The following is a 24998-nucleotide window of genomic DNA, read 5'->3' on the forward strand; positions in this document are numbered from 1 at the left end:
AACTGGTAAGTTCACTAAGTTTACTTCTAAAACACAGGTGGGGTATTAGTCACAAGAGTATGGGTGCTCCTTGACTAGAAGACAATTCTGAAAATTCTTCATCCTGCAAGAATAATAGCTTTCCCATGGTTATATTGATTGAGTTGCTCCCACTAGTCCTTTCCCCTCTCTATATATACAAAACTTCCCCAGGACCTGAAGGTTATATGCATACAACTTATTTGGAGAGATGGATAGATAGTCTTTTGTCCTGTGACATCCTTCAGCCTCCTTCTTCAAGGGACTATCAGAAGTCAACCAACCTCTCGTGCGAAGGCCCAGCTGAATTCTTGAAGTGTAGCTTGGAGGAAAATTTGGGACAACAGTAACGATGTGATTTATGTAATAAAAGGACACTGGCATCTCTATAATTCACTGCTTATGGCTAGGAAAGAATGAAAGAAACAGGGTGGGAAAAGTCTTTGTGTTCTCCTCTCAAAGATAAGGGGGAAGACAGGCAATATGAATTTGCTTTTAAAAGAATCAACCGTAACAAAAAAAAAAAAAAAAGTAGTATCAACCTTCTCACAGTGTGTGCTTATAACCAATCAGGAAACCACAATGGTTAAGCACAATGATGTTCAGAAAACGGATGTCTTAACAAACGGGGAAAGACCATGTTTAAATCATTCTACTGAGGTTGTTATCTGAGAAATATGGTAATGTCAGTACTCTAACTCTGAGTTGTACTTCTGTGGTATGAAGGGTCATGGGCTCTGAAGATCTAGATTCTACTTTACTATGTTTCGTACTCTGAACGTGACCATGGCAACAATCTCCATGGCAACAATCTCCCTACAATTCAGAGAGAGTACAGCTCCACCACAATGATATATCAGTCCATTTGTTTTCCCTACAACATGGACATCAGATGCCATAAAGCTGTCAGGGCGCCATCATGTCCCTGGGTAAAGTCCTGTGTCCTTCGCAGAAAAAGTGGTGCTGTTTTCTGTACAGGAACCTTGGGACTCTGTCTTTTGAAGACATAGCTCTCGTTAGCCGGATGTGTATTTAAGCTTTCCTTAAGTGTTACCGCACATTTAAGATTCCACAGGTATGATTCAGGAAGAATGAAACTTACAAAGAGCTGTGAGGAGAATGGTTGTCCTCTTTCTCAGCTCCTCAGTGGATTAGCATATGGAAGTATTAAGACCTAACAAATTTCCTGCAGACTGCTGCAGATGGAACACACCTTGGGAGGATTATCCAGCTGAAGTTTTGTGGAATCAACAAAACACTTCTATAAAACAATCGCAAACTACTCAGGAGGCAACAGATTTTCTACTGGACAGCAGAAAGCCTTCTATTATCTCCCTTTTCATAGTCAATAACAAATGCATTTTTGTCTTTCTAGCTCTGCCCATGGATGGCTGTTAATTTCAAATTTTTAAAACAGTCTGACATTTTTGTAAAAATGCGTTTTCTATTCATTTCTTACAAAAATATTCTGAACTGGTATTAACGCAATTCTTTTATGTGCCTGCAGAAATAGAACCAGTGCTCGGAGAAAGAAAAAGAAAAGACAGGCTCAAGGTCACACACTAGTGAGGAGGGAGGGTAAATTTAGAATGTAGGTTTCCTGGATCCGACTCTCACAGCTCTTTATAGAATGAGTCCTTTGATCGGTCACGGCCATGTGCTTCTTAGGATTCGGTTTTCTTTGCTACCTCTACAGTAAAGCTGAGGTTTTGACATTCTGATGGAATCATGCAAATTTAATGTGTGCTGTATTTTGGGCTTTGTTTTATTTGAGGCACAGTCTCACTGTATATATCTCTGACTTCCCTGGAACTCCCCTTATAGACAGTCTGGTGTTGAATTCACAAAGTTCTATCTGCCACTGCCTCCCAAGGGCTGAACTTGAAGGCATGTGCAAGCAAGCCTGCATGTGTGTCATATTGTAATGCACTCTATTTGCAGATAATATAACTATATTGTAATATGTATTATACAGAAACTTTAATAAGCTTTGTATGTATATTAATTTACGTAATTTGGGGAATCATATTTTGAAGTTCATACCATTCTTTTTCTCATACAACTGGTAAGAAAACTCATAGTTTAAAAAGTTAATTAATTTGAAAAATGTCACATATGTAGTGTATGGCAGAGAAAAAGATGCTATAGCCTAATATTTAAGGGCTGTGATTTATTTCCCAGTGTTTAAAAAAAATCGAAGTATAGCATCCACTCTGCAAAAATAAAATAAAATAAAATAAAATTTCCTACCTTTATTAGTTTTAAGAAACAAAATTGGCTTCTAATCTTTGTAGAAGTAAGAACAAAATGTATTTAATTCTGGCTCAGTAATAAAATGCATATATGTTTCCTTCCATCCTTTAAAAGAAATCAGCCAATTCCAAAAATACTCAATATTTTAAAAAGGAAATAAAAGGTGCCCAACTTGGGGATGCAAGCCTTTCATCCAAGCACTGGGGAGGCAGAGGCATGTCGATCTCTTCAAGTTTGAAGCCAGCCTCTTCTACACAGTGAGTTCTAAGACAGCCAAAACTATATAGTGACATTCCATCTCAAAAACAAAAGAAATCAACCAAACAACAACAAACCAAAGAAGAAGAGAAGGAGGAGGAAAAAGAGAAGGAAAGGAGAAAATGATAAAAGGAAAAGAAAATAAAAAAAAAAGAAACTTTAAAGTATTATGACGGAATAGTTTGCTTTCCTTACATATGAGATATTAAGTCATAGTTATCACTGGTAATCCCTATCAAACTATATTCTATGTACAACAGAGTATTCTGTGTAGCTCTGGTTTTAGTTTCTTTTTTAAAACATAGTGATCATTTCTGTGTGCAAGCTTCAAAAAGGATGCTTCTAACCAAAATCTCCAGGTACATCTGCTGGTCAACCAGGAGACAGACTCTCATTCTTAATGACATGCAGATTCTTAGAGACTTAAAGGAGCAGGTGTTAATGCAGCACTAAACCTTCTCAGGCAAGTTCCCAAATTGAACTGAAATATCCTAGAGAAAAATTGCTGGTTGAGTGTAAGTGACAATGACTTCCAAGTAAAACTATAGTCTGGTAGTGCCATAACTTCCGGAACACACGCAGCACTAATGAAAGAGATTACATGTTATTCTAACATTAATTCAATTCATCTATTATGTAACAATCATGATTCATATTCATTTTGAGTTCAACCGACATATGGTTAGAATAGTCGAGGAAACAAAAGGGAGCTGGCTTCTCAAGCACGCCTAAAGCACTCTGGGGATATTTTCTCAGTGAGATAGAACTGAAATAGACAATGACTTAAGATTTTACTGAGTGTATTCACTGTAGTAACAAACAATATTAAGTATGTCAAAATAATCCGTATGCTATTAGGTCCTGTAACCACATAATTAAGTACAAAGCAAATCTGAATACAAATGCAGATTGCCTTGCCTGCATTTTAGAGATGACAGATAGATATGCAGAATTCTGTAAAATTTGATTTATAATTGATATCTAGTGTATCTAAGCTGTCATCTTCGGGCAAATGGCATTCATTTCTAAAGTTTATATGTTGAGACTATGGATAAGATTACAAAGGAGATCAAAGAACTGAGATAAACATCTGTGCCAGAGTGTACAAAAAACGAGATTTAACCATTGTGATTTAATAATTAATAAATATAAGATATCAGATGTGACAAGTTCTGGATATGGAGCAATGAAAATGTTCAGCCCATCATATAAAAATGACAGGTTTTAATAGAAATTCTTGCATTAATAGTGCAAAATATATGTACTCTAAAATACATTTTTTTTCCTATTTATTTTACTTCTCTTTGTTTTTCAAATGTATTTGTGACTAGAGATAGTGTTCCGTGATTAGGAACACTAGCTGCTCTTCTGGGGGACTCAGGTTCAATTTCCAACACCAATATGACAGGTCACAACTGTCTGTAACTTTAGTTCCAGGGGTTTTGAAACTCACTCACACATGTAGACAAAATGGGTGCATATCAAATAAAAATAAATAAATCATTAAAAATTGAATTTGTGGACATTTGTGTAGCATACGTGTGTGTATATGATCACACTAAAAAGTTTTACCCAGCTGTGAGCTTTGGGAACTTGCACAATGACCTGCAAGGCAAGGTAGGACTATGAGTTCAATAATGACACTTTCTGAGTGAAGTTAAGGCCCACTCCGCAGAGGAAACACAAGCATATTGCTGTGAACGTGATTAAGAACTTCTGGTTTGAGAGCTCACTGGTACCACTATAAACCTAACCTATTATTTTACTATAATCATCATCAACATTTTGTTAAATTCACATAGTATCTAAATGTTTTCTAAATTCATTTCTCTATACCAGTAGTAGTAGTAGTAGTAGTAGTAGTAGTAGTAGTAGTAGTAGTAATAAATAGTCTAAGGCTGAGAACTGGACCAAAACAAGATCACTGCAGTCATAAACTCAGGCATTGTTGCAGTTGTCTGCATGGATGCTGTAGAAAATCAAGGCACTCAACATTCTAGCAAGATGAGGGGATGATACGCCCCTCTGCGGGTCGAGGAGGTATTGCAAGCTGAAGGCTTCACTTAGAAGAATTATTTTCTTTAAAGGTATAATTGCAGAAGGTTGATCACCGTCCAGTGGATAACCCCCAAGCAAGCAGTATATAGGCAGCACAAATTTTAACTTAAAGACAGAAGAAGAAGAAGAAGAAGAAGAAGAAGAAGAAGAAGAAGAAGAAGAAGAAGAAGAAGAAGAAGAAGAAGAACAAGAACAAGAAGAACAAGAAGTAGAAGGAGAAGAAGAAAAAGAAGAAGAAGAAGAAGGAGAAGAAGAAGTAGAAGAAGAAGTAGAAGAAGAAGAAGAAGAAGAAGAAGAAGAAGAAGAAGAAGAAGAAGAAGAACAAGAAGAAGAACAAGAAGAAGAACAAGAAGAAGAACAAGAAGAACAAGAAGAACAAGAAGAAGAAGAAAAGAAGAAGAAGAAGAAGAAGAAGAAGAAGAAGAAGAAGAAGAAGAAGAAGAAGAAGAAGAAGAAGAAGAAGAAGAAGAAGAAGAAGACACAAATTTTAGGTATGTAGGGAGTTGGGTTTGATATAAGAGGAGTTATGGGGAGACATAGGATAAAAAAGTCCAAAATTCGTTTTATAAAAAATTCACAGAGAATTAATAAAATTAATATTTAAAAGATACTAAGCATTCCATATTCACAAGGAAACACACACATTCACACACACACACACACACACACACACACACTACAAATGCCTTTTGTATGGTTTTTGATCTATTGCCCTTTTCTCAAAGACATTTTGATTAACCAAGATGGAAGTTACACCACCATCCAAGAATCTAAACCACCTAAATTATATGCTGCAGTTCCTTCAGTTTGGTGGCATTTTCTAGAAACCATGAACCAAACAGATCAACGTGATCATCAAAACAGACCAATAAATCGAACTGGCAAATCACGAAAACAAACACTGACGAACAACATTAGCCTTAGTCTACATTGATGGGAGAGCTTTTATGTCCTCATTTCTAAGGCACCAGCTGTCAGGATGCAAGCCAGTTCTGTGTTAGTTCTGCATCTTGCCAAGCTATTACTGTGAAAGAACGAGACAAGGAAATATTTGATCACAGAGCTGTAGATGTACTGTTCAAGTCATCTGCTTATAACTATTTTAGCACAAAATATTTTCTCTCCAGAATGTGCAAATGCGCCACTCCAAGTCATTTTTAATATATGTGTGTGTGTGTGTGTGTGCGTGTGTATATATATATATATAAAACGTGTTGTGAAAGTCATGGTTACTATACCCATAAAAGTTCTTGTTTTCAGAAAGTTGACAGTATAAGGGATACAGACTGGACAACTTACAAAGACAACTACTTCAAAGCCATACTCTAGTACATAGAGCAAATGCAAGGGGCATTAAGACCGTGTTCTCAGCCGTGGAGCAAGCCGGTTATTTGAGGCAGATTAGAAAACCAAACTTACAATTAAACAATCATATTTTTACGCACTTAAGTTGACTAATAATAGACTTCCCTTAAAGGAGGTGTGATACTTTAGATGTGTGTGTGGAGGGCTCAGGGTGGTTTCAACTAAATTAGTGCCATCACGGGTCCCTAACCAAAGGCTGGAATAGAAATGGCAGTAAGAATGGTGAGGCTAAAAGGCAGGTTTTCTGAGATGTCTTTTTGACATTTATTGATTTGACTAAGAATTAAAAATAACACTGAATGAAAATTTTCCCATTCAGACTATTAATAAGAATCGAATCGAATATACTGAAGTATGTGTGTGAGAGACAGATAGAACTTACGGGAATAACCTTATTGAGAAATGTACCATAATCTCCTAAACAAAACTACATACTTTTATTAAAACATAAAAATATTGGCAAGTAGGAGGGAGATTCATATTTTCCAGTGGAGAGAACCCATGAAAAACAAATGCTCTAATATGTTCTATAGGAAAATTCAAAACAGTTTATATTTATTAAAATGTGATATTCTATCCTACTGAAGTTTAATATATACATATATGTATATACACATATATAAATATATATATATATATATAATAAGTGAGCATAAAATGTTTTCAGGTGAACATAAATATATTGAAGGTGATTTATTATGTTTAACATAAAATTACTACTAGCATAAAATATAGATAAATATTAATGACTATTATAGGGTAAAAATTATGAATCTAAAAACAGGAAAAAATAGTTTACAAGAATATGATATAAATCTATATAGATGCTCTATATAGTTTGTTTCATAGTAATAAAAAATTCCAGATAACGATCATTCATAAAGGATTTCATAAATATACTACACGTATGTAATAAAATTGTGTGCAGAGATTAGAATCACTATTCAGCACATCAAGAGCTACAAGATGCTGACGGGTGCAAACACATCTGAGAGCATGATTATTGATTCCACAGTCCTGCCTTAGTTCCTACCTATAGAAGCATCTCTGTGAAGTCTGGGGATTCTATATCTTGCTAATTGTAATCTTTTGTGTTTATCTTTATTCTGGCCAGAATACTGTTTAAAGCCCAGAAGAAAAAATAATTGATTTCTAAAAGTCCTAAAATGGGAAACTGTGTGGTACAGACATTAACTTGGTTTATGAGAAGAACGTAACACACGAATTAAATCCACCTTAAACATTTCACCCCTCCATTAGCAAATAAAAAACATCTTTTCTAAAACTCAAGAAAGCTTCCCCGGGACTTAAATTCCAGGGTAAAGTTGGGGCTTCTAGTGTCTTCCTTCTGATATAGTGTTTCATATGTGTAGCGATAATCTGTTAATATTTGATAGCAGATTTTGATCAAAGCCCTCTGCTTTCTAAATAAGTACACACAACACATAATTTGGCAGTTATAAAAACATTTGCATATTGAAAGCACATTGTGGATAGACAAGATATATTTCTCTCGATTTTGTTCTTATAGATCTATGTGGAAATTACATAGAGTATATTAAAGATACAGACATCAGATGAGTTTTGTTTGAGCGCACATTTCTTAGAAGTTAGAATGGGTCTGTTCCAGCTGAACACTGGACGTGAAGCCCGTGTGGCTATGACTTCTCAGACACCAAAGGACTGTGCAACAGAACATTGGGAGACAGGCGCCAGCCCTTGGAAATGGCAAGTGTGATGTCAGGGGCTGATTTCTCTTTGCTCCAAAAGTCTCTCATATGATTTAATCAAAACCTAATTTTGCACTTAATTCCCAATTTTTTTTTTTTGTGTTCAGCAAGAACTCAATTCCTTCCTCAGGAATAAAAGCTAATCTATAAGAGCTAAGAAAAATGTAAATTGTAATATCCAATTAACTCACAAATTCTACTGGTGCTGAGAGTGATGATGACTGGCAGAAATAATATCTGAATCATTGAGCCTATATGCTTTCCCATTGTGACAAACTTTTATAGTTTTTGTATCTTTTATCTGTTTGAATTTTGTAAATTTCCCACCACCCGTGGAGATTAGGGCAAAGGCACATCTACTCAATATTTAGAACTTTTTTTTTGTCTATTATCTTTAGTAAAACCTTTGGGGATTCAAATTTAGGTTTGATTCCTAACACTTTCTGGAGAATCATACAAAGAATTGTGTTGTTCAAATTCTAACTAGGCCATTGCTTCATCTAATAATCCCTCAGTTCACATTCATAACTGAGAATGTACAATTTCTTTCTTTTTTTTTTTTTTTTTTTTTTTTTGTGTGTGTGTGTGTGTGTGTTATGTCTTAGGGTTTCTACTCCTGCACAAAACTACATGACCAAGATGGGGAAAAAAGGGTTTATTCAGCTTATGCTTCCACATGCTGTTTATCACCAAAGGCAGTCAGGACTGGAACTCAAGCAGGTCAGGAAGCAGGAGCTGATGCAGAGGCCATGGAGGGATGTCACTTACTGGCTTGCTTCCCCATGGCTTGCTCAGCCTGCTTTCTTATAGAACCCAGGTCTACCAGCCCAGGGATGGCTCCACCCACAGTGGGCTGGGTCCTCTCCCCTTGAACAGTTGTTGAGAAAATGCCTTACACCTGGATCTCATGGAGGCATTTCCTTAACTGAAGCTTTTTTCTCTGTGATAACTCCAGCTTCTGTCAAGTTGACACAAAACCAGCCAGTACAACTGACTCCTTGTCAACTTAACACACAAACACATCACTATTAAGCCTCAACCCTTACTTTCTTATTCATCCCCAAGATCTAAATAACCTTAAGAGTCTCACAGTCTTTACAAATTCTTACATATTAAAATTGCAATACCTTTAAAATATCCAGTCTCTTTTAAAAATTAGTCTATTTTACAATTTAAAGTCTCTTAAGTGTGGGCTCCACTTCTTCCTTCGAAAGAGAAAATATCAGGGCACAGTCATAATCAAAGGCATAATCAAACTCCAATGTCTGGGATCCACTCACAAACTTCTGCATTCCTCCAAGGGCTTGGGTCACTTCTCTCCTTGTTGTCCTCTAGGGTCCAGTTGCCTGTTCTTCACTGCTGCTGCTGTTCTTGGTGGTCATCTCATGGCACTGGCATCTCCAAAACACTGCTGTCTTGGGGCATTAATTGCAACTGAGGATGCACCTTCACCAATGGCCTTTCATGGCCTCTCACAATGCCGAGCCTCAGCTGCTCTCCATGACTCCCTCATTCCTTCTAAACCAGTATCACCTGGGTGACTCTTACAAATTACCAAGTCCAGCTACAGCACGAGGCACAACTTTGGCTATCTCTGGAACACAGCCTCTTTGTGCTCCCAGAAAACACTTTTCAGAAGATTCTACCTCAATGGTGTTGGTTTCTTTTTGTTGTTGTTGTTTTTATTTTCTTTTTTGTTCCAATTTTATTGGATATTCTCTGTATTTACGTTTCAAATGTTATACCCTCCCCTCCACTCCCATCCCTTCCGCTCCTCAACTTGCTTCCATGAAGGTGCTCCCTCTCCCAATCACCCTCTGCACCTCAGTGCTTTGGCTATTGATGATGTTCTTCCCATGAGGGTGCAAACCTTTCAGCTCCTTCAGTTCTTTCTCTAGCTCTTTCACTGGGGTGCTCCTGTTCATTCTGATGTTTAACTGCAAGCTTCTTCATCTTTATCTATATGACTCTGGGAGAGCCTTTGAGGAGACATCCATGTCTGGTTCCTGCCAGTAAATACTTCTTGGCATCAGTAATAGTACTTGGGTTTGGTCTCTTCTTAATTGTCACTAATTTCTTAGCTCCAGCTGACCAGCATCAACATTCCCAGTAATGCAAAATTTTTTGCTTTAGTAGTTCAGGTATCCTGTTAATCACAGCTGATTCTTCAGCCCAGCTAATTAAAACCATAGAATCTTCACAACCAAAACAGCAACAGCCCATCAAAGAGTCTTCAACCTTCCCTCTGAAAATTTTCACAAGCCAGGCCTCCATCTTCTCTACTGTTCTCAACACTAACTTCCAAGCTCCTACAGAACATCCCACAGAGCTCTTACTATCCCAATGGCTCTTCTAGCTCAAAGTTCCAAAGTCCTTCCATAGTCCTTCCCAAAACATGGTCAGGTTGTCACAGGAATACCCCATTATGCTGGTACCAATTTGTCTTAGTGAGGGTTTCTATTCCTGCACAAAATAGCATGACCAAGAAGCAAGTTGGGGAAGAAAAGGTGTATTCAGCTTACACTTCCACATTGCTCTTCATCACCAAAGGAAGTCAGGACTGGAACTTAAGCAGGTCAGGAAGCAGGAGCTGATGCAGAGGCCATGGAGGGATGTCACTTACTGGCATGCTTCTCCTGGCTTGCTCAGCCTGCTTTCTTATAGAACCCAGGTCTACCAGCCCAGGGATGGCACCACCCACAGTGGGCTGGGTCCTCTCCCCTTGAACAGTTGTTGAGAAAATGCCTTACAGCTGGATCTCATGGAGGCATTTCCCCAACTAAGGCTCCTTTCTCTGTGATAACTCCAGCTTGTGTCAAGTTGACACAAAACCAACCAGTACATACCAATTCATAGAAATTTCTTAATAAAACAAGTTTTAAAATTAGCCATAATCATTTTCTGGTTACATGTCAAAATTATAAATCATTTTCTAAGTAGACCTTCAGTTTTCTTTTAGACTAAAATGTTTTTGAAAATACAGTATTATTGCTTCAAAGAACAAAGAGAATCTACATATACCATATACTCCGATTCATATCATACCACATCATCTGAATTCAAAGAGGGCACAAGCATGGAGTAAGACATTGGTGAAGTGTGTGGTTCACATGTGCAAGAGGAAAGGAGAGAGGGGAAGGGGAGTGGAAGTGAGAGGGGACATGGGAGGGGGAAAGGAGGAGGAGGGGGAGGAGAAGGGGGAAAGGGGAGTGTGTGTGTGTGTGTGTGTGTGTGTGAGAGAGAGAGAGAGAGAGAGAGAGAGAGAGAGAGAGAGAGAGAGAGAGAGGGAGGGAGGGAGGGAGAGAGAAATCAAAACCAATTCTGGGTTATCTCTCGTAGTCCTCATTGCATAGTTCCTATATTTTACCCCAAGCAGAGGTCAGCCTTCCTGTAAAGCATAAGCCTTCTTTCTCTTAGGTTGTGAAGACATGCTACAGGCTCATGGAAAATGCCTGCTGTTTTAATCACTCCCTCCATCTCTCCTACTCCTCTGCCTATGCTTCATTTTAAAATAAACTAGAATAAAAAAAAAAAAACAAAATAAAACAGCAAGCAAATGAGAACTGGAGAAGAAAGAGAAAAACGGGCATCAGAATGGAAACCCTACTCACCCAAGGCTGGTCAGCCATGCTTAAAATTCTTTGTTGTGGTGGGATTTCTGCCTGAGGTATTTCTTTAAAATGAGCCATCGTTTTTTTCATTCAAGATTAATGCTGAAGAGAGTCCTTTCTGAGGCCACGTACAGTGATTTCTGTGCCTACCTAATAGGCGCAGAGCCCTAACTTGATCCTCTTGCAAATGAACGGAAAATGCAAAAATAAAAGTTATGAAGACAAGTTTGTAACTCTTGAAACCTTAAAATAATCCCAGAAATTTGTCAATTTTTAAAGATTATTTTTTGATTAGATGAATGAATAACTGCCTTATTGCTTAGATATTGTCAAGCAAATTTGCTACAGTCACAAGAAATATAAATAGCCAAAGCTTTGGTTCAAATAAACCCTGCTTTCTAAGAAAAAAAAAGATGAAGCTCAAAAATATTTTTTTTTCTGTTTCACACATTAGAAGCTGTACGGTAAAAAAAAATGTGGATATATTCATGGAAATCATCAAATGGCTAATTTTATCTATTAAAGTCCTACTACCTAATATTCCCATTAACAAAAGAAAATGCAATAAAAAGATCTTGAATTTTACATGATTATTAATGATTCCCATTTTCATGGAAATTGGAAAACTCTAAACCAATAGCAAAATGAAAAGAGAGTAAATATATTGCACCTCTTTAAGAAAATAAAATCTTGTGTAAATATCATACTAGAGAATGTTCCATACCCTATGAGTGCACACATGCATTGGCATATATGTATTGCTAGAGTCAAACAGCCTGATGTTTTAAATGTCAGTGATACCTTTATCATCTTGTAGCTATGGACAAGTTAATAACACAAAATTTAGTTCAGACATTTGTAAAATGAGCAACTATTATTTTTCAGTTGTTAACTGTGCTTTTTACTTTAGCTAAAATAAAATAAACGTCTTTCTATGCAATCTAAGCCCTCAGTAAAATCCTGAAAAAAAAACTAGTTCAAAAGTACTGGTTAAAGAGATATTAAAAATCCTGAATTATAATTTTGGTTACTAAATTATGACCTTACATATAATGTACTTTAGGTACCTATACCTACACACACACACACACACACACACACACACACACACACACGTATCACATATCTATGAATACATACAAAACCTGTTTACAAAGCCTGAAACCCACATAAAATCATAATACTTTTAGAAAATAAATATTAGGGAAAGTTTTCACAGAAAATACATAAACATGAAACTGGCATTGTAAAATGGAGTTTTAAACTTTTTATTATAGAAGATTAAAAGTTATAATAACTATCTATAGTCAATTTTTCCTATCAAATGAACTGATGGGTCAAAGTATAAAAATCTATTAATTAGCAGACTTTAAATGACAGAATTCATTGCATATCAAAATGTAAACTCTACATATTAATACATGACAGTGATTTTATAATACTGTTAGATAATAATACAAAGTGTTATATAAAATATTCACAAATATGTTTATGATAAATATAGAATTGCTATAAATATTTACATATTAATAGTTATAAAGTATACAATTATGAACCAGATTTATCTATATGAAGTACTTAAACCAAATAGGAGACTAAAATAATATAACTTATATAGAAAGAGAAATAGTTACCTCTAAATTAAAAAATTGGAGTATTTTTTTAATTCAAAAAGCATTGCTATGATTTTGATTTGCAATGCCTAGAAATGTTTTCACATGGAAATTCAGATCCCCAGTGAAAGGTGGCAACTGGAGGTGATGGAGCCTTCAAGAGGTGGGGTCTAGAGGGAAGAAGACTGGTCTTTAGGGTGGCCTTAATGGGGAGATTAGGGCATGCTCAGCTGCTATGAGATGAATAGGTCTGATCTGTCCTCTTCCCTAGTCATGGGATGCTGGGCCACTGCAGGCTCCAGACATCAAGGCCCAATGACAGTGGACTAAGCCACCTGAAACCAGGAGCTAAAATAAAACTCGCTTGATTCACTCGAGTCTTCGATCACAGCAGTACTGGGCTGAGGAATGTAACTGCTGTGTAAAAATGTACAGGCAGACATGTTAAAACATTTTCTGATTAATAATCTTGAACCAATGGGATGCCGAATTACTGATCCTTAAGATGCTCAATCATTGTTCAAATGTAAGATAATGTGGTATATGTGTCTATGTGTTGACATGTCATATCTGTATAAGTATCAGAGGGGGCCAAAGGCACTGGATGCTCTGGGCTTTGAGTTATAGTCAGTGACCAGCTGCCTGATATGGGTACCACGAACTGACATCAGGTCTTTTGATAAGAGCACTACAACTTGTTGTCAAAGCCGTTACCATAATTAGAGCCTAGGCAGTTATTTCTCATTTCTTATGATGGTGAAAATATCAAATCTACTTCTAATTTCACTAAAAACCAGTGTTTGTAAAAGAATGCCATCACCTGACACTATGTGAGTCTGTGATTCCTGAGAGCCCTAGACATGCAGGGGGCCCTTCACACTTACTAACTGGGTTCTGGACACAGACTCAGGGCAAGACATGGATGCTAACATAGAAACACTCCAGGGTCACAGCACAAGTGGATCCTCAGCATTTCACAGTGCATGGCATAGTCACACAGTCTCACCATCTGAAATGGTCTTGTCTTTGTCTTTCTCTCAATTTCAACTTCTGAAGTGAAGATGGGTTCTGTACAATAAAGGAAGACTAAACACTAAGGTAAAATCTACTTCGATAGCTGCTGTCTATCTTAACCATTAAGTGCTAACCAGCACTTAATGACTATCCCCGAAAAGGGTGCAATGGCAGTGCTTTCCCTGTGCTGCCAACAAATTCAGCCCTTGCTGGGTGCACATCTGGGGACAGCCAAGCCTCTGCTGAGCACATCATGGGTACTTGCAAAGGCTGGCTTTCCAATCTCTAGTTTTCCTCTCTGGATCACTCGTGTCTTCCTTTCCTAAGCTATACATTGATCCACCTTTAAAACTTTATTCATTTAATTGTTGCTGTTGTGTTAGGAGGAAATTTATTTCATCTCCAGTTGCCTGAGAATTGCTTTATAGTGAAGACCTCTTGGCAGGGAAATGGACACTGGGTGCCAACTTACAGAGCAAGGAAATGAAAGTTGGCAATAGAAATGCCTAAACCCCATTAACAAAAGTGTCATCAAAAGCCAACAGGCGTTCACCTCTCCAGACTTAACCCACGTGGATTGCACCAACCCATTTATCCCCTTGAGTAACATACAACATGATTAAGTAATATAATACAGTAAATATTTGGCAAGTAAGATGCATAGTTGGAAACAGCATATACATTTTTGTTTTATATTTTTTAAATCTACAAATATTAATATTTTCTGCTTTAATATTCAGTTTTAGTAAATGTTTCTACCACCCAAATGTGGTAATTTTATAAAAGTTCAGAATGATGAAGCTGTAAAGATATGAGTTGAGGTAATCTTGATACTTTAATACAGTTCTCTCTTTTGCATATTTTGCATAACCTTATTAATAAAGGAAAGAAGCACTTTATGTGCTCCTATATTTTTTAGTTAGTCACTTCCCATAATTGTAAGCTCCTATAAAATGGATGCAACATATTTCTTTTTTAATAATAAGCAAATGATCACTATGTTCACGTATTTCTACACTGTGAAAATTATAGAAAGAATGCAGGGCAACCCCATAAGAAGATTGACAATACCAACCAACTTGACCCCTCAGAGTTGGGACTAAACCACCAACAAAAGAACACACAAGGAGAGACCCAGGGCTCCAGCTGCCTATGTAGCAAAAGATGGCCTTGTCTGGCATCAGTGGGAGGGGAGGCCTTTGGTTCTGTGGAGGCTCAGTGCACCAGCATAGGGGGATGCTAGGGCAGTGAGGCAGGAGTGGGTGGGTGGTTGGGAAAGCACCCTCATAAGGGCAGGGGAGAAGGATGGGATGGTGGTGCTGTAGAGGGAAACTGGGAAGGGGAATTATATTTGAAATGTAAATAAATAAAATACAAAATTTAAAAGAAAACAGAGAAAATGCAAACAACAGTTTACCTTGGTGACAGTGATGTTATGTATTTTTATTACAATAATTGTAAATTATGAAATTAAAATGCACATAAATGTAAATAAATTAAACTGCCCTATGAAATTAAAATGCACAGTATAATGCTATAAAATAACTAAGAGCATAAACTGTGAATAAGAACAAGAATGGAAATTTAATTTACCCAAATAAAAACAATGTTAAAGAATTAACAAAAAAAACAGATTTTTTTTTCATATTCTTAAATCATTTACCCACAATAGACTTTTAGAGTTAAATAAAAATGGTCATTAAATACAGCAAAGCAACTGCTCAGTAACAGTGCTTTTTCTTACTTGCTCGAAGAGAAAAAGCATTCTGTTCTTAACACCAGTGATTCTAAAAGACATCTTTTGATTTCCAATATTTAGTGGTTGTCACTTTCATTTAATAAGTAGAAGCAAGAGGTGCTGCCAAACACTCTAAGGTACATGCAGCAGCCCTCTATAATAGAGAGATATTAACCCAAATGCCAGCAGTGCCAGTTTACATAGTTTGAATAATTCCAAAATAAGAAAGCACCCTTGTTAAAATGAATTCTTCCTTCCCCCAAATCTTTTTTTTTTCTAATTTATACTCTCAAAGGGATTCTGTCGTTGTGCAGAGGGTTTTGAGAAAATAAAATATATATGATGCATTTCTAAATGATGATATTGAAGATGGTCCCCCACTGCTTTCTGTATAGTGCAAGCCCATATTCAGATCTTTTTTGTTTCTTTTTTTATAAATTGAACAACTTTATTTTAAAAAAACAAAGATAAATGTACAGATTTTAAGCATTTTTGCATAAAAATATATGAATACATTTTTGTTAGTACTTGTTTTTTTTAAAGGTTTGATAGTGTGCATTAAAATCTTACTAGTTACAATGAGCATAAAGTACATGTAAAATTCACCTCCCATTCAAGCAAAGCCCTGCTGAGTACCCAGTAAGAGAAATAACAGATGATATACTCTGACAGAGAGCTTAAAGAAATAGCTCTTAAAATCAGAATTATTAAATGGAATGGCTGTTCAAAAACACATGAAAAATTTAAAAATCCCATGACTGTGATGAACTGCAGTTAGATCGTGTAAGAAAGAGGGGAAAAGTAAAAGTGAAGGAAACAGAGCATTTTGACAATAATGAAGAAAATGTCAGAGTGTGGAGGTTTTATGCCATGCCTCCCCACAGTTTAACTTTGTTAAAACAGTTTAAATATGTTGAAAAGTTAAATCAGCAAAATCAAAATCAGTGACGAATATCTATCACAAATCTTTATGATCACTGGATTGATATTGCTGAAGCACCACAATGAAATTTGAAATGTCTCAGACTGATACTAGCAAGGAAACAAATTATTCACACAATCAGCTCCCTCAACAGCTTAAAATCTCAGACAAATCTTCACATATACTGCATAAAGTACCAGACTGAAGGAATCGCTTGTTTAAAATTGAGGTGTTTTAAAGCTAGGACAAGGAATGATAAATAGTAACGTTTTATAAATGACTGGCTCATCTAATCCATCCACAAATTTCTCTGTCTCTCTCTGTCTCTCTGTCTCTCTGTCTCTCTGTCTCTCTCTCTCTCTCTCTCTCTCTCTCTCTCTCTCTCTCTATCTATCTATCTATCTATCTATCTATCTCTCCTCCACCACCACCACCACCACCACGTCAGAAGAATTAAAAACAAAACACTACAAAGAGTATCCTGAAAGAAAGAAAATGATCAAATGACTAGACTTCCCTAGGTTAAAAGTATAGTCTAAATGAGATGCTAAGATTGAGAGATGTAAAGGTGATTATGTGCTGCCTCTGTGACCTTGAAAAAGGTCTTCTCGTGAATAAGTTGATTGGAATGATCTCAACTTTTATAGATTATCTCGTGAAATGATAATGAGAAACAACACAGTAACTGCATAAGAACCCAATAAACTGTAGCTGCAGTTATCCTGTCAATGAGATGGGGATGATGATAGTGGGTGCTGAGCACCGCACAGGAGGAGGAGGAGGCGGAAGAAGAGGAGGAAGAAGACAACAGGGAAGAAGAGAAACAAGATGAAAAGAAGAAGGATTTGAAAGCATGTGAGTAAGAGGAAGTGTAATGGGAGGAAGAAAGAGAAAACCTGGAGGAGAAACAAAGTTAATGAAGAAGAAGATGAATATTAAGAAGAGGAAAGAGAGGAGAAGGAGGAAAGAGAAAGGGAAGCATGTAGAGAGGACGTGTGGAAGAAGGAGGAAAAGCATAACTTGCCAATACAGAGTATAAGATTTTCAATAAATAATCTGTTTAGAACTAATCCAACCTGTTACCCTAGAGAGTTCCCTATGTCTTCCCAAACAGCCAAGCTGTGTCCTCTGACTAGTTAGATAATGTCTCCTCTGGGACAGAGAACATGAACGTCTTTGGTAGAGAAATCTTTCAGGTTCTCTCTGTCCTTTACTGTTCTTTGAATCTTCCACCTACTGCCTCCTGAAGAAAATTTCTTCTCTAAAGTGCACATGGCTACGTCTTAAGCAAATTTCTTCTCAGAGATGTAGGTTGGCCTGCAACCACTAAAACCTTTCTTATTGTTCTCCTGCTACTTAATATGTTAATATGTTCATGGCACTGTGACTGAGAAACAACTCTCAAAGCTTCTTGGAAGTGATTCCATAACATGGAACCGGATGGACCACTTGTTTCTCATTCAAACTCATGAGTACCAGCTTCTAAGACCTTAGCTGAAGGCTCTTAAGTCAATAGTCAATTACTTCTTGGCTGCACCTTAAGGGCTTTCTTTTTCATTCTCTTTCCTTAGCTCCTTTTCTATTTTCTGCCCCATAGACAGCAGTGCTCACGGGTCCTCCATTTTTACCTATCTTCTAATTCCTTTTTAATTTCCTCCTCATACAGTAGTGCATCCCACTTACCCGACCTAGAGTTCAAGTCTATGCTCAAGCTTTCTTTCTCTGTGGTAGCTCCCGGTTTTTTAATCACTTACTATTTACCCTCATTTGAAGGCTACACACACAGAGAAAACTCCGAAGAAGCATTGCTCAAACCAAGCACACCAGCAGTTAATATGTCAGCCTTCCAAACCCCACCGCCATTTTGCTCTTCTCCATAGACATAAATGACACCATTAGAACCTTGGGACTCATCTAAAGCATACCACTCCTCATCTGTAAGTTTGTGAGGTTTATATCTCCTCCGTTACCGTCATACCTTAATTCACAAATACTTCTTAGCCTTTGTACTCGGCTCTCTTGTCTTCTCCTGACCTTAGTCTTTTCTCACCTCCTGTTCACCTCCTGAATTTCAGAACCAACTTCTGGAGCTTGACTCAGACTATATAATTCCATTTAAATTTTTTCTTGAGTCATTGCTCTCTTTAGAAAGATAACAAGCTCTTCAGTAAGGCAGGCATGCAGGCAAACAGGGAGGTAGGCAGACAGACAAGGAGGCAGGCAGGCCGACAGGCAGATGGATGGATAGACAGGCAGATAGACACACACTCACTCATGAACACACACACACACACACACACACATACACACACTACTCTATATTATCTGATCACTTCACTGCCTCTGGCTATACCACCAACTCTTTACCCTTCTCTCTAGGATCACACCAGCATTTTCAAGCTACTAACAAATTGATACAATTTCTTTCCCTTTGCATATTCTTGTCCATGACAGTTTTATTTTCTGCTTGGAACACCCATCCACAGGTCTCTAACTTCCATTCTGACATCAGCCATGCAGGTCTTTGTTATTCTATATTTTTATAGCGTTCTACCCTCCTTCAAAGTACTTACAACATGACACTGTTAATTCAGTCTACATTGTTTTACATGGTGCACATCTTCACATTAAGCACCATGATGTGACTCTATGCTGTATTTCTCCACATAGGCACTATCGATTGTAGACAGCAATAGCAAATTTGTTATGACAATGAATTCTTCATTCAGTGCCGGAAACTTCACATACTAGCAGAGAAAATAATATTTGTTCGATGTAATTCGCCAATATTATAGAAGTAGACAGGCAAACTATGTAGCAAATAAGCCAACTTGACATACCAAATAGCCAATGAGCATTAACTTAAGCTGCATATGGTTGATAGAAGACAGAGACCATCAGGCCCCTGCTAGACTGCTCAACAAAGGCATGAATGAAAAGATAAGATGTAGGCTAAGCAAATGTAAGAACCTGAGGCAGAGTTGAAGGCTAATGCGCACTTAAATATATATAAAGTTAATGAGGTCACGGGTGGGGTGGTGCCCTTGTTGCTCTGTCCATTAGACCTTACACAGATCTTGCTTATAGTAACTGCTAAAGAACTCTTCCTTGAATGGAATTTGAAGCTGTGCAGCTGGTGATACAAGAAACATCTGTATATTTTTAAAGCATTACTTCTCTCCATTTGCCATTGCATAAAAAAAAAAAGGTAATTTTGTGAATGTGTTTACTAGGACTTTTTCCTGAAAAGTGAAATATTGCTTTAGTTGGTTGGCAAATGTGCCATTTCAAAATTGAAGAATCTGCCTCAAACGAAGGAGAAAAGCTATTTTGGGTCCATAATTCTCAGAGCCAAATTTGAATCGTAAAATGCACTTTTCATCAAAGGATCTTAACAAAAAGATTCCTGCCAATTTAACCAAGACATGTAAAAAATATTTCATTCTAGAGCCAGGCTTCCTGATCAGCAGCATTCTGACTGAGATGGTGGTTTCCAGAGATCTTCCCCTGGGTGATGGTCGCTCATGTGTAGAACCCTCCCACTCTGTCTGCGCCTTCCCAAGAGCTCAGAGTTACATACGGTTTAGAAATTTTGGACTTCTTTCAGATTTTCCTATACTTCCAAGTTTTCCTGAAATCTTTCTGTGTTCAACAACTGTTACTAGAGGTATGGGTAACCTGTAGATGTAAGTCTCTTAATGCTTAGTCTGTACAGTTCAACCAGGAAGAAGTGGAGACTTGATGAGGTACTTGGCCTTTACAGATGAACACAGGGCAGCAGCAGGAATAGACTCTGGGGATGCTGGATGTTGGCCTGGCTTTTACCCCTCATTGAACTAAACCCAACTAATGTCATTGTATTAGTCCTGGCAGTTATCTGAGATAGTAAAAACAGAAATATACTCTCCTTTGACGCTTTGGGAAATAAAGATATTTTGACTGTGAATAACCTCAGTGTGAACACGAAATGGAGCTGACACCTAAAAGCCCTGGTCGAGTTCTGGATCTTTCTACAAGTCCATCTGCTTTTTTTTTTTTTTTTTTTTAAATCCCATCAATACACACCTGTATTTCTGGAGTTCAAATATGTGAGTGCTCTGGGAATGTTGTTTTTGAAAGGCAGATGAACAGTAATAAAATTACAGCTACCAGAGACAACAAACAGTTCACAAGCCATAGTGGGAAAATGTAGGTATTAATTAATTCTGAGATTTCACTTAAATAGTTAAAAAAAAGTTCTTTAGACAATAAACATAATCAAAGCATCCTAACCCTGGTAGGACTTTTTACAATATACAATACACAATACATGTCTGATAGTGAGTTACCAATGGGGGCTTAACTCATCTGTTGCTCCCAAGCAAATAACCATATTTTGAAACAAGATCAGTAATCATATGTGTTACAAAATTCTTTTGGGAGGATTAATTTTAGGTCAGTAAGACTGGCGGCCCAAAGTCTGGCTGGACAAATACTTGGGTGTCAGCATTAAGCTAAGAAAGGAGCTTGGCTTGGAAATTTTCACACCTGCTTCAAATCATTAATGCTACCGTGTTGTCCCATTTACAAGCTGACATTTATTTTTGCACTTTAGACATCCCATGACTTCTCTGCAACAGTAAATAGCTCAAAGCGATTACACCCTGCCTCAGCTGGATCTTTATTTTGACTAGCAGGTCTTGGCATTGTGTCCACCTCTGTTACCTCTCCAAAATGGGGCAGACAGGATGAAAATGTCAGTGAAGTTCCGGAAGAAAATGAAAGCTCTACCACCCTGTGCCATGTAAGGATATGACACACCCAAGTCCTTTCCAACCCATTGTAGTAACCTGGTGTCATTTTGTGAGCACTGCTTTATCTCATACATAGTTCTGCATTCTCTATGAAATATTATTTCCTGATGTCTTCAATAAGCTGTTGATAAAATAAAGTGTTATTGGAGAAGATTTGCATTATTAAAAAAATGAGATATGAGTCTGGCCAACCACATGTAGAAAATACAAAATCTTGGTTGATTTCTATATAACTTTGACATTAGAAATCCAATTTAGACTGAAGTACATGGGATTGTAGAGGCACACAGATTAGGACATTTTCTATTTTTATGTTGAAGTTCAAAATATGTCAACGGTTGGACGACTTCTCAAATCCCATAAAAATAAATAGTTCCATGTCTGATAAATGAATTTTGAAGAAATAAATGTTCTATCTACACAGGGGAGTTGTGTCTTTCTGAGTCCTCCAATATTATCTCTCTTCTGTGATTGTGTGTCATACAATAAAAACGTTCCCAACTATTAGGTTATAAAATTTCTGTTTCTAAAACTACTGTTGAGTTAGTTGATGACCCCCCTAGAGTTTCTGTAAAGTGGTCGGCATCTTATGATGCCTTTAGCTTGCTACTGTCCAGCATCTGTAACTTACATGCTAGTTACCTCTTGGAATTCTGGGGATGTGAAAACTTCTCTTAAATGGAGGTGAGAGCCAGGCTAAATCCTGACACTTCAAACTTCTTGAGTTAATTAGTATGTCCTAAATTTTATGTCCCAGTGGCTGGCTTAGGAGTGTTTGTAAAAAAGCTTACAAACTTCACCTCCTTCTTTAATTATTGTCTACTCTCTAGACAGGAAGACAGGAGAGTGTCAAAGAACAATTTGAAGTGTAATGTGTGCTATCAGATCTGAACAGAATACTGGAATATTAAGGTTCAGTTTATCTAAATAGACTTCTGAGGAGAGAAGAGAGGGGAGAAGAGTGTGAGGGAGAGAGAAAGGAGGAGAGGAGATAGAGATAGAGGGAGAAGAAGAGGGAGAAGGCTAGGGGAGGGGGAGGGGAGGAGGAAGGGAGGGAGAATTTCCAGGAGAAAATGTCCCTGAATTAAGTGGGGGAACTGGGACACTCATCCTTGTCATGTATGTCCGCAGTGCTCCAACGTGGGCAGCAGGGGGCGCTCCTGCATGAAGCATACCCCCCCCCCCCAAGTGATTCCCAGTTGGAGAACACAGGTTCTTCCCATAGTGTTTAGGCTGAGTGTGGCTGTCAATAAATTGTATGTGCTTGGTACACACGATGATTAGTGTCACAGGAGCTGTAAGAAAGTACACGTGGTGTCAAGCTTGCCTTTGTTTGGATAGAGATTGGCCAGCTTTCCTGTTACTTCACTGGAATAGCAGCCCGGATTAAAGGAGATTGGGGGTGGGGCAGAGTTGTCAAATATCATTAAGTACAAGGAGGTAATTCCCTAAAGCAACAAGTGGGCATCAAAATCGCAGGACTAATCACTTGGTCTCTCTGTGATAGTTTAGTTTGTAAGACAGACTTCCTGGTAAGTTTGTTTGTCACACTCAAATCCCCCACTTGACATGACTGATTCCCAAAACCCAGAACTGACACTTGACAAACTGAGGCCTCTAAGAACCTGTGAGAACCCCAGCTTCTGCAAGGGGCCTCCAGAATATCGCTGTCTTTACAAGTGAATGTGTGAGGTATTTTACTCACTCTGTATTGAATCCAATTTGGAAAGGGGGCAAAAACAACACAGAAAACAAAACAAAACAAATTTAAAAAAAAAAAAAACAAAAACAAAAACAGGAGTTGCCCTATACTTACATATACCATGAATTCCAGGGCAATATACCACTCCCCCATCCCCCACATTATACACATATTCAAGTATACCCCACCCCCACACAGTCCCCAAGTCAGAGGCGCGTCCATGAGCATTCAGACTCACCATATTGACTTCGGAAACCATGTCGATGCTGGCGATATCAATGTTCATCCCTACAGCCACAGGAGGACCTGCAAGCCAAGATGGTCAGCCATGTGACTTCTCAGAACTCAGTCCTTCACACTAGAGTTGCCCTGGGTACACTAAAGAAACCCCCTCTGTGGAGTTATCCCTGGTATTCATTAAGTTCCTACTTCTTTGCAATGCGAATGTGCGGTTACTCTTCGAGGAATATGCCCACATGTGCTGGTCGGACAATGATGCCAGTTGTGTCTACACACGTGTGGATGTCTCCGCCTGTGAAGTCCCACAACTCACAGCAACACAAGAGAGTTTTAGCTCTAGGGATTTGTTTATATTGCCTTGAAACCCCTTCCTTCATCTTTTCCCCACCCACTCCTGTTCTGTAGGTTTTAACTCTTTGTGTTCCACTAAGAGTCTGAATAAAATTAAATGGCCACACTAGCATATCTGGGGCTCCAGGGAGAAGTGCCTTTTTTTCCCCTCTGCTATCTTTATTCTCAATCCCCTAGACTCGCATCTTCTGTCTGTCCTTCCCTGCAGAGGGCTGGATAGAATCCCCAACATGAACCACTTTAAACCGAGCCAAAACTCTTCTAAAGTAGGTGGGCACTGAGAGTTGAGGCCACCTCTCAGCTAACCGCCTGCACACTGTGTCCTCAAAAATACTCACATTGTAGGACAGCCCCGGCCGGGCACACACCGCTAACTAAACTTAAGAGGCCGGTATCTCAAGAAACCTCAGACTGGGAACAAAGATATATCACTGAAGGAGGAGAGCGGTTAGGAAGTCTGATCGCACTCTAAGGGGGTCTTCCTGAAAGACCTCTCAAGCGCTGGACAGAAGCAAACTGGCTTAAGTTTGCCTCCGTTTCTCAGCAAGGTAAAATAGGAAACGTTCCACACACCACATGCACACACAACCAAGGAGAGGAAAGAGAGTGCACACAGAGCCGAAAGACAGCTTATGCTGGAGCTGGGCTGTTTCTTATTTGCAAGGCAATCCCATTACCTCCAAAATCTGGTCTCAGACGAATGTCATAGCCTTTCAACAGTCTGTCCACCGTCTCTTTAACCAGCGACATGTTACTAGGGTCATTGACACTAAAGGAAAAAAAATGACAATAACCAGGAATGAATACGGATAGCACGGCATCTCCAACAGCCCTGTTCACAGAGGAATGCAGTGACAAGTGAGAAAGGAAAGCGACACTTACCTCTGAGCACAGACAGCGGCGATTATTAAGGGAAATGACCAAATCCCAAAGTAGCCCCTTTTCCGGACTCTCCACATCCCTTTAGTTTTTGGTGGGATTGAGGGATTCACTGAAGAGAGAAGATCCAACTTAGTCTGCCCAGTGCAGTAATTCTAATGTGGAGCGCATGCGCACGGCGTACCAAAACATCAAAGGGGCAGCGGCGGCTGCCGGGGACCGAGATTTCCTTGTTGGAAAAAAATTAAAGGGGAAAAAGGAAAAGAAGCATATATGTGTGTAGTATGTACATGTTTGAATAATATTAAACTAGTACCCCAGAAATGCATCCAGAGTAAAATCTTCGTTGTTTTGTTTTCATGTTTTTTTTTTTTTTCTTTATGACAAAAGCAACCAGAGCGTCTGGTAAGTTTCTGTTCTAGGAGGTAGTTGCACCTCACAATGTAGTGGGGT

At 38.2% G+C, this 24998-nt stretch overlaps 1 protein-coding gene across 1 annotated transcript in view; it reads right to left on the minus strand.

The window, feature by feature from the left end:
• The window catches only part of GABRB2 (gamma-aminobutyric acid type A receptor subunit beta2), a gene marked incomplete at both ends in the record, with an annotated part of 195301 nt that extends 170676 nt beyond the window's left edge, over nucleotides 1-24625 (minus strand). The window contains 3 exons of the mRNA XM_080942071.1: nucleotides 23314-23381; nucleotides 24344-24435; nucleotides 24549-24625. Of these exons, the coding sequence (XP_080798197.1) occupies nucleotides 23314-23381; nucleotides 24344-24435; nucleotides 24549-24625 (237 nt within the window). The remainder of the gene's footprint in view (nucleotides 1-23313; nucleotides 23382-24343; nucleotides 24436-24548) is intronic.
• Between the last annotated feature and the right edge of the window lie 373 nt (nucleotides 24626-24998).

The sequence above is a fragment of the Micromys minutus genome, assembly GCF_963924665.1.
Source record: "Micromys minutus genome assembly, chromosome: 31".
Taxonomy (NCBI): domain Eukaryota; kingdom Metazoa; phylum Chordata; class Mammalia; order Rodentia; family Muridae; genus Micromys; species Micromys minutus.